Raw genomic sequence first — 9,394 nt, 5'->3', positions numbered from 1 at the left:
GACAGTTCAGCTGGAACCGCAACAAAATGCAACATAATTTTTTAAAAATTTTTAATTGAAAACTGTTTTGTGCTATCTGGTTACTAACAAATTGACGAACTGTCGCGTTCAGCTGTTCTATAAAGTTCCCATGCAATCATTTTAATGTCATAATGAAATTGAGCAAGTAAAAATAAATTGCAAAATTTTATACTTGAGCACTTGAAACTGCCCAAGTTTATATCAAGCCCATAACCATTTGAAAATATCAAATAAAATTTGATTGTAAGGCGTTTCGAGAAAATGCAGTTTAATTTATTGTCACAAAAATGACAGGGATTCAAATCTTGAGAATGCATGCAATCTGTTTTCTAATGGATCGTTTTTGTACTTGAGTAAGGACCGACCTCTTTTGCAATTTTTTTTTTGCAGCATAGCTAATGTGCTGCTTGGCCGAGTCTATGAACTATTGTGTCGAACTGTTATCATCTTCAACCTCTGCTTAGGTTAAGATAAGTTTAGGCATAAGCCATATTACAACTATGTTGCAGGAAACCTTTTCTTTCTCAAAGTCGCAAAAAAGCGATTTTGGGCTTAAAAATTGCAAAAAGCTTTCAAGCAAACAAAATGTCGACTAAAGGGAGCCCTCTTTGCATTAAAGTTAACGGCAGTTTTGTGTTAAAATTAAATATATTTAGACTTGATCTCTCAACAGAATTTAGAGACAAAAATTTTAACGAATTGTAGCTTAATAGAAGATGCAAGAATGTTACAATCATATTCGCAAACTATCGAATTGTTTTCATGCAAATCTAAAAAATGGATTGTGCATTTAAAAACATGTTGCCAACGTTGGATGGTTGGTTGTTTTGCCATTACTTTATCGGGTAAAAAGTAATGAATTGATTTGAGGAATTAGTTGCTTGCTCAGTTGGTCCAGCAATTGAATACAAATTTGAGTCTAAGATAGAGACAAAAGTTGATTTCAACTTATTACTATAACAGTCAATGTGCTTTAACAAATGCTTGAAAACTTTTGTTATACTTTTTTCGCCCAGGGTCCTTAATTATGAACTGGTACAATTTTTCCCGGTCAAACTCGTTAGCTTTCCTTTACAAATAGATGTTGCGTCAATTATGATCCACAAAAATATATAAAATTTCGTTTCAGTATAAAAAGTTAACGCAATATTATGCAATGTTAAGGCTAATCATTACTATCAACGAATCGTGATAACACAATAAAATTAACTAGCAAGAAAAATAAATTTTTAGTAAAAAATATGCTTTCATGGCTGCAAAGTTCTGAATATCATGTTGCTATGATACCACTATTAGTCATTGATGCGTTTAGTTTTCTTGTCTCAGTTTAATATCATTGTTTACATGCTTAAACTCAGTTATGTGCAGAGAATTCACAACTTCAACATCCCGATTTAACATCTGTGGCAACCGACTCAACTCCCCATCTCAAAACATACCAACTTATAACCAACACTGGTTATAACTGCACTTGGTTTTCAACTGATTTACAACTTGGTACTAGTGTTTTACATGTTTACATATATAGCATTACTCATTAACAAAATATATGCTCCATAAAAATTGCAAACACAAACAAATTTGCACAAAAAACATTGATAACATTGTTCAATAAATGTATTGTTGTTTTGAAAGTTTGAGATAAAATTTGTTTAATCAGTCAATTTTTGTGGGTCGCATCTGTTAGTACACAATTTGCGAAGCAAAACAACAACTAAGACTAACTCGCTATATATCCATAATTTTATTGTTTGAATTGTGACTTGCTTAAGCAGTTGAAAAAGTTTTCCATAGTTGTATAGTTCAGCAACAAACCATAACATTCCCTATTTTTATTGTATTGTATTGTTTTGAGTAGTAATAGCTACAAGATGAGAGAAATTGTTCACATACAAGCTGGCCAGTGTGGAAACCAAATCGGAGCAAAGGTAAGACAAAAGATTTTTTGTGCAAAATTGTCCTGTAAAATCTCAAAAGTCTGCGTATACAAATCCAATTATTTGTTTTTCTCGAGAAAACAGTGTACTCATACACGATAGAAAAAAATTGATCAAAATGTTCAACGCACTATAAACGTTCTATAAAAAAAAATTTGCTTACGTTATACCATATGAGATCTTATATAGACAAAAAGAGTTGACAAATGGCAACTTATAGAACAAAATGATTAAACGCGAATCTTGATGATGCATTGATAAATCAGATTAAGTCTATTGTGATGGTACATAATCATGTCGAAAATTTGTTCTATTATAAGATAATTTTGCAGACTTCATGTTTGTCTAACGCTAGATCACAGCAATTGTATCACCAAGATATTCATGCTTTCACTGAGACAGACAAATTTTCTAATGTCATATTTTACAAGTTGTGAATCAAAGAAAATGATCAATTAGATAACGCTCAAAATCATCGGGGTTTAACAGAAGTCTCAAGACAAATTCTGAAAACAAGAATTGTTAATATATAAAAACTCGTGTTTAAATTTAAAAATTCTGGACGATTTAAAAGAAGTTTAAATCATCAACCACTCTTTGTATTTTTTTCTGCTGTCCATATAACAGGACAAAATTTCATACAACGGTTGCGTGCAAAATTCCAAGAATTCCAACATAGTTTTTTTAAGTTGTCGTAAAATTTTTTGAAAAAATTTATATATGGAATTTAAATTGATAGAAAATATTCGGTTTTGCTTTCTGCCAATTTCGGTGGCGTCAGAGAACAATTTCATGCACAATGATTTTTGTTTCGATCAGGGCAAAAATTGCTAAAATTGTTGTTTTACGTTGTTTTTTATTGATAATGATTTAAACATTAGTAACGCTTTTCTCAACTCGGACATTTTTTTTACTATAAGTGGCAATGTGATCAAATCTGCACAATGCTTCAACGAAAGGATCAAAGTAAACAAGAAGTAAAGAAAAATTTTAGGACAATTATTACATGGACTTGCTGAAAAAATGCGGTGACATAAAATGGCAATTGAAGATATTATCAAAACAAAACTATTAAACGCTCAATTGTTTCCAAACTCATCATATTTTTTGAAAAATTGTTGGAGACTATAATACGTAATTCATAAAATCAATGGAAATCAACAAATCAATCAATTTGCTAATTAAAAATTGAGTTTCAATAAATTATCGTTATAGGGTAGTTCAAAACACAAAATTAGTCAAATAGGAAAAAGATGTTTACTTCCTATTAATTGAAAAAAATTCTTCAGTTCCATTTGCTTATGTGAATACGCATCCAATTAATAACTGGAAGTGAATATTTTCCACTCTATATAATTTGGATGAATATTGCGACAAATTTGAGCCACGAGGTTGGTGGCAGAGTAATCCAGAGCTGAATCAGTCTAAATTCATTTTTTTTTCTGGAAGGTCAGTACTATGTTCATATCATAATTTACACTGGCTAGTCTTGATTTTCAGAGTAAAGTTTACTGCATGACAAATAAAATGTTCAGTCTAACTCTCGCCAATAAGGTCTGCTTTATATGCAATAAGAACGTCCGCGTGGGTACTTGTATTTCTTAATTTGCGTAGCAAGTCGTAAACAGTGAGCTAAATGGGATTTATGGTAATTATTTACAGTCTACCTTAAGAATAAAGAGCGTGTATATTATTTCAGCAATTACCACTTGTAAGCAATAGAAAACTAATTTTATGCTGCTGTGACACATAGTAATTTTCAGACTACACCGGAGAAATTCTACATAGGCTAACTCTTTGACCCCACTATAATCATACTGAAGAAAAACTGCGCATAAAGGAACCTAAAATATTCTGAAGATGCAATGCTTCAGAACTGATTTATGTTTTTATTCTTGAAATGTGCTGGTTAAGCGCTGAAATGCTCTGAGACTCAAGTCCGGGAGGCTACACATTTCTTCGGTTACTTTTTGAATTAAAAGAAATGCTTTCAGTTTCGCTTTTATAGTTTTTAATTTTTTGGACCAATATTGATTCAATGTCCACCATTTCTCAAATGCTGATTTCAAAATGCGTATTTTACAAGTCAGGATCTAATAGTTCGATTGAAAAGGGTTTACAACTAAAATTTAAATCGACAGTCTACTAAATGAGTTTTACCGTCCCCCCTCCCGTTCCTTAATTTCATCAATTGCTCCCTTCTTTTTTCATTTTCTCGGGCAATTTGTTCAACTCTCCTCTCATTGGTTGAAGAGAAGAATCAATTTATAAAAAAAATCCCCTCCCATTGGGTGACGTAATAGTTCAGCTTCAAAATTGAAGCAATAATTCTGCGAGACTATCACCCAATTACAATACACCTGAAACATGTTATAGTGAACAATTGGAAATACAAAAACGAAATTTCAGCATTATGCTCAATTTAAACATATTTTGCTAGTTAACTGCAAAGAGCAACAACAACAACTTATTTGCGCATTATAGCTCGTTTTATACGTATTATTTTCTATTAAAACCTAACTTTCATTGAAGTTTATAATAAAGTGCGGGTCTTAATGAGCCCAACAATGTTGCGTTCACATTCTGTGCTAAATTTAAGATTGCTCGAACGTATTTTATACAAGTATATGCTGTAGAATCATAGCATCTTGAGTTTTGATTAGTTAAAAACAATTTTATATAGTTCAAAAAATTTCTATTTGAAACAGTTCTAACATAGTTTTAATTGAATTTCGACTGAAAATACTGACTAGGTAAATACTATCACCAGTTCGATTTTAAAATCTACTTTCGAAAATATAACTCACGTTTGTGATGTAAGTTCTGGGAGGTGATCTCAGACGAACATGGGGTGGATCCTACTGGAAGTTACCACGGGGACTCAGACCTCCAACTGGATAGGATAAGTGTGTACTACAATGAGGCCACAGGGGGCAAGTACGTGCCCAGAGCAGTGCTGGTGGATCTGGAACCAGGTACTATGGATTCCGTAAGAAGTGGGCCCTTCGGACAGATTTTCAAACCCGACAACTTTGTATTTGGTAAGTTTTGTCAGAGTAATATTCTATGTACATTTCTCTGCAGTTTTTGCCTTCTAAACTTAAAAAAATTTTGCGAAGACTTTTAAATGGTACAGGAAAATCATTGCGTTGTTGTCTACGGTAAACTATCTGTTTTTGAGTTTCTATCTGTAATTATTGTATGTGATCATTAATCTGTTGGCACTTAACCACATTTGCGAAATTTCTGTTTTTGTGTTTGTTTTTGGATCAAATTAAAATCCTTATCCATTAAAATAATCTCTGAAGAACTATATTATATCTATATTATATCTTATATTATATCTTTTATGTGCAATGATAGTACAAACTGCGTGAGTCGCTAAAATTAATAATACGACAAAATGTAAACCAATTCACTCAAAATAGGTACAAAAACGGATTGAGAAACTTATACACTGAGATAAAAGTTCTACCAAACGCATAAGACCTCAACTTTTGAAGACAAATTTGATAACAGGTTTTTTTTAGGTCAGTCAGGTGCCGGAAACAACTGGGCTAAAGGTCACTACACAGAGGGTGCAGAATTGGTCGACGCAGTGCTGGACGTCGTTCGCAAAGAATCCGAGTCATGCGACTGTCTCCAAGGGTTCCAGCTAACCCACTCTCTTGGAGGGGGTACAGGGTCCGGAATGGGAACCCTACTCATATCCAAAATTAGAGAAGAGTACCCTGACAGAATCATGAACACTTTCTCGGTCATGCCGTCACCAAAAGTGTCCGACACTGTCGTGGAACCCTACAATGCGACATTGTCGGTTCATCAATTGGTCGAGAACACCGACGAGACATATTGTATTGATAACGAAGCATTGTACGACATTTGCTTTCGAACTCTGAAGCTTACAACCCCAACGTATGGAGATCTGAACCACCTGGTATCGGCAACGATGTCCGGAGTCACAACTTGTCTCCGGTTCCCAGGTCAACTAAATGCTGACCTCAGGAAACTGGCTGTGAACATGGTTCCATTCCCCCGTCTTCATTTTTTCATGCCTGGATTCGCCCCGTTGACCTCCAGAGGTTCCCAGCAATACCGGGCTTTGAGCGTACCGGAGCTGACGCAACAGATGTTTGATGCGAAGAACATGATGGCAGCTTGTGATCCGAGACATGGCCGCTATCTTACGGTGGCGGCCATGTTTAGAGGCAAGATGTCAATGAAAGAGGTTGACGAACAGATGTTGAACATTCAGAATAAGAACAGCAGCTATTTCGTGGAGTGGATTCCGAACAATGTAAAGACAGCTGTTTGTGATATTCCTCCGAGGGGATTGAAGATGTCGGCGACGTTCATTGGGAACAGCACTGCTATCCAGGAGCTGTTCAAGCGAGTGAGTGAACAGTTCACGGCCATGTTCAGAAGGAAGGCTTTCTTGCACTGGTACACAGGCGAAGGTAAGGACGGATTAAATATTAATAGTAATGAATCAAATTAAGCAAAGTTAGCCCCCCCCCCCCCCCGGATTAGACCTCGATTTGTGAAGAGACTCAAAATTGTAGCGGGGAAGGAGGCTTTAGTGACTAAAAATTACACAGACAGTAAGTTGAGGTGCCTCATTAAAGTCGAGGAAAAGAACTCTTTTCATTGCTCGATCATTGTCTTGTCATAAGTCGAGGTCTAAACCTGGGTTCCCCTCTGCGGGGAGATTCAGTTATAAACCAATACAATTGTATCATTAAAAATTTTAACCAAAAAAGATCAGAATTGAAACAAAAAATGAATCTTGAAATTTATGTTTGTGCCGAGACAGTTCCACTTAATTTAGCATAAATTAATTTATCTCCAGTTCCTCCTCCCAGCATGTTACCATTTGGCCAAATTTCAGCAGCAGTAGCAGCTTGGCCTGCTCTATATACCACACGCTGGGTTATTACATTAGTCCAAAATGTGGTCATGTTTGGCATTTAGGTATGGACGAGATGGAGTTCACGGAAGCGGAAAGCAACATGAACGACTTGGTGTCCGAGTACCAACAGTACCAGGATGCCACTGCAGACGATGAGGAGGAGGGAGACTTCAACGAGGGAGGAGCTGGAATAGAAGAGGAGGAGGGACCAGAACCCGAGGAGGAGGCTTAGAAGGAGCCCATTGTGCATATACCAATAGTCAATCTAAACTGGGTCTATCAGATATGATCAGACATAGAGTAATTGTTGCTCATCATGAAAACTTTAACCATCATGAAAACACCCATCGCCCTCCCCCCCTCTCCCCTTTCTCCGCCCTCTCTTTTTTAGCAGAATTACAATCTACAATTGATAAATCCTTTCTCCGTGGTATAGGAAACAGACCTCATGTGTGAATTAAATACTATATTATTTAATGCAAATTCATAATTCAAGAGGAAAATGGTGAGAACGTTAAAAGATTAAACAGTGAACTATATTAAGAATTGAAATCATTGAAAGATCCTAAACTTGAAATATTTGTGCGCTTATTATATCGACAGTCTTTAATAAACTCTTTAAATTTGTAGACCCGGGGAAAAATTGCCATCATAGTCCTATATTATACAACGTCAATTGATAGATTTTAACATAATATTTAAGAGTTCTATGATACTTTCCTTCAAGATAATCACATGAAAACGTCTATTGATCCTATGGAGCGCTTTCTTTGCAATCATGTTTGTAATAAATGCAAATTATTCATAAAGCATCGATTGTTTTTTACTAGAAATATTGAGGCTTCCAGAATTAGATACATAAACATGCGTTCTATTATAATTGATTAAAATGGGTGTTGTGATTTATAGTAACCCATGCGGTGGGCTTCCCTTTTTTTAGCAAATTGAAGTCGAAATTTAAATTTATTTAACCATTTTTTTCCACCAGCTCAATTGGGTTGACTTCAATTTGGAGAAAAAACACAAAAAAAAATTATAAAAAGAGACCGAGAATTTAATCGAGAACTTTTATTTATAGATTCATGTCATTTTATATATACACCATATGCTTGCAGTTAAACTTCCAAATAATCGTGTTACCATTAAAGACGATTCCAAATTTAGAATCATTATGACAACATCACATAACTTGATCGAACACGATAAAAACAACTTTTGGTTTACATTCTTTCACATATAAAAAAAAAACAAACGCTGTGAGCCAACAATAAACAATAACAACAAAAGTTTAAATGTGTTCACGTTTTGTTCATAACTCGCAGAGGACTTTTGAAAAGTCATTAGATTGTCCTCGCATGCACTTGGCTGGTTTTTATTAGTTGTTTTAGTCAGCCAAGGTGAAAAAAATCAATCTATATATCTGACTTCAAACGTCAGTGAGAAAAACAATATTTGAATAAAAGTTAACTGAGCTTAATGTGTTGTGTATTAAAAATGCTTTATAGTTCAGAAAAGATTACCTTTCAATACAAAAATTAAAGCATGCAATGAACTCTGTTTATGGATAACAAAAGCCGTTTTTCTTAGTTTTATTTGAGATTTGTGCACCTGTTTATATGAGTAAGAATATAACACAAAACCTCAACATATCTTGAAAGAAGTTAATTAGCTATTTTTAGAATCAAGTTGCAATATTAAGTTTTTGAGTAGATTTAGTGAAATAGATGAACATAATTAACCCATAGACACCCACCACGCTAGACACCCACCGCCATACAATAGGCTCGACCGACATAATTTTGGCCTCGCATCGCCCATTTATCTGGTCATAAAACATGCCAAATTTAACACAAATATCCGTCCGTGTCAATCAAGGTCACATATATTAGCAATTGAGGACTATCAAGTTTCATTTGTACAAATTTACTTTCAAGCCCAAGTCTGTTCACATAAAAATACTTCAAAGCAACTTTGAGAATCATAATAGTTAAGCTGGACAGTGGAAATTAGTGAAAAACTAATTGATTTCATAAAATGTTATGATGTAGAATCTGATGCAATAATCAATACCAATATAGTCATTTTCATATCAGATCAATTTGGTTAAATATAGAGAAAAAAGAGTACAATCAATTGTATGCCATCTGACAAACTACACAAAACTAACCATACCCAATATTAATTAGATTAGGACGCAAAATGTGTCTAATTGCTCTTGTTGTCTATACTTCCGACGATGCCAAAAGAAACCCCATTAAAAAACTAAATAAATACTCGGCTGTTCACAACAAAGGCTTGCTGTTCACGCCGACAAGAAACCTGTGTAGCAACCATAACACTTACTAAATGATCATTAAAAAAGCGCCCTTGATTTAATTGTCATTTATGTTTTCACTAACTTTCTGTATATCCAATTGCCCCGAAATGTTTAGTTGCTCTGAAGCAAAGATTTTTAGCAAGTTTTTTAGTCGGGTTTGTCCTCCCTGGTGATGAGCGGATTCAAATCTTGCAAGAATCTTGCAAGATA

At 34.6% G+C, this 9,394-nt stretch overlaps 1 protein-coding gene across 1 annotated transcript; it reads left to right on the top strand.

Moving 5' to 3' along the window:
- The first annotated feature begins 1,293 nt into the window (after positions 1 to 1,293).
- LOC142351963 (tubulin beta chain-like) lies at positions 1,294 to 7,841 on the top strand. Its single transcript, XM_075404253.1, has 4 exons — positions 1,294 to 1,949; positions 4,780 to 4,999; positions 5,489 to 6,415; positions 6,930 to 7,841. The coding sequence occupies exons 1-4, from the start codon at positions 1,893 to 1,895 to the stop codon at positions 7,097 to 7,099; spliced, it is 1,374 nt and encodes a 457-aa protein (XP_075260368.1). The 5' UTR covers positions 1,294 to 1,892; the 3' UTR covers positions 7,100 to 7,841.
- Positions 7,842 to 9,394: the final 1,553 nt, after the last annotated feature.

The sequence above is a fragment of the Convolutriloba macropyga genome, chromosome 13, assembly GCF_964194025.1.
Source record: "Convolutriloba macropyga chromosome 13, txConMacr16.3, whole genome shotgun sequence".
Taxonomy (NCBI): Eukaryota; Metazoa; Xenacoelomorpha; order Acoela; family Convolutidae; genus Convolutriloba; species Convolutriloba macropyga.
The sequence above is the reverse complement of the archived record's forward strand: the minus strand, read 5'-3'. Positions and strand labels throughout refer to the sequence as shown.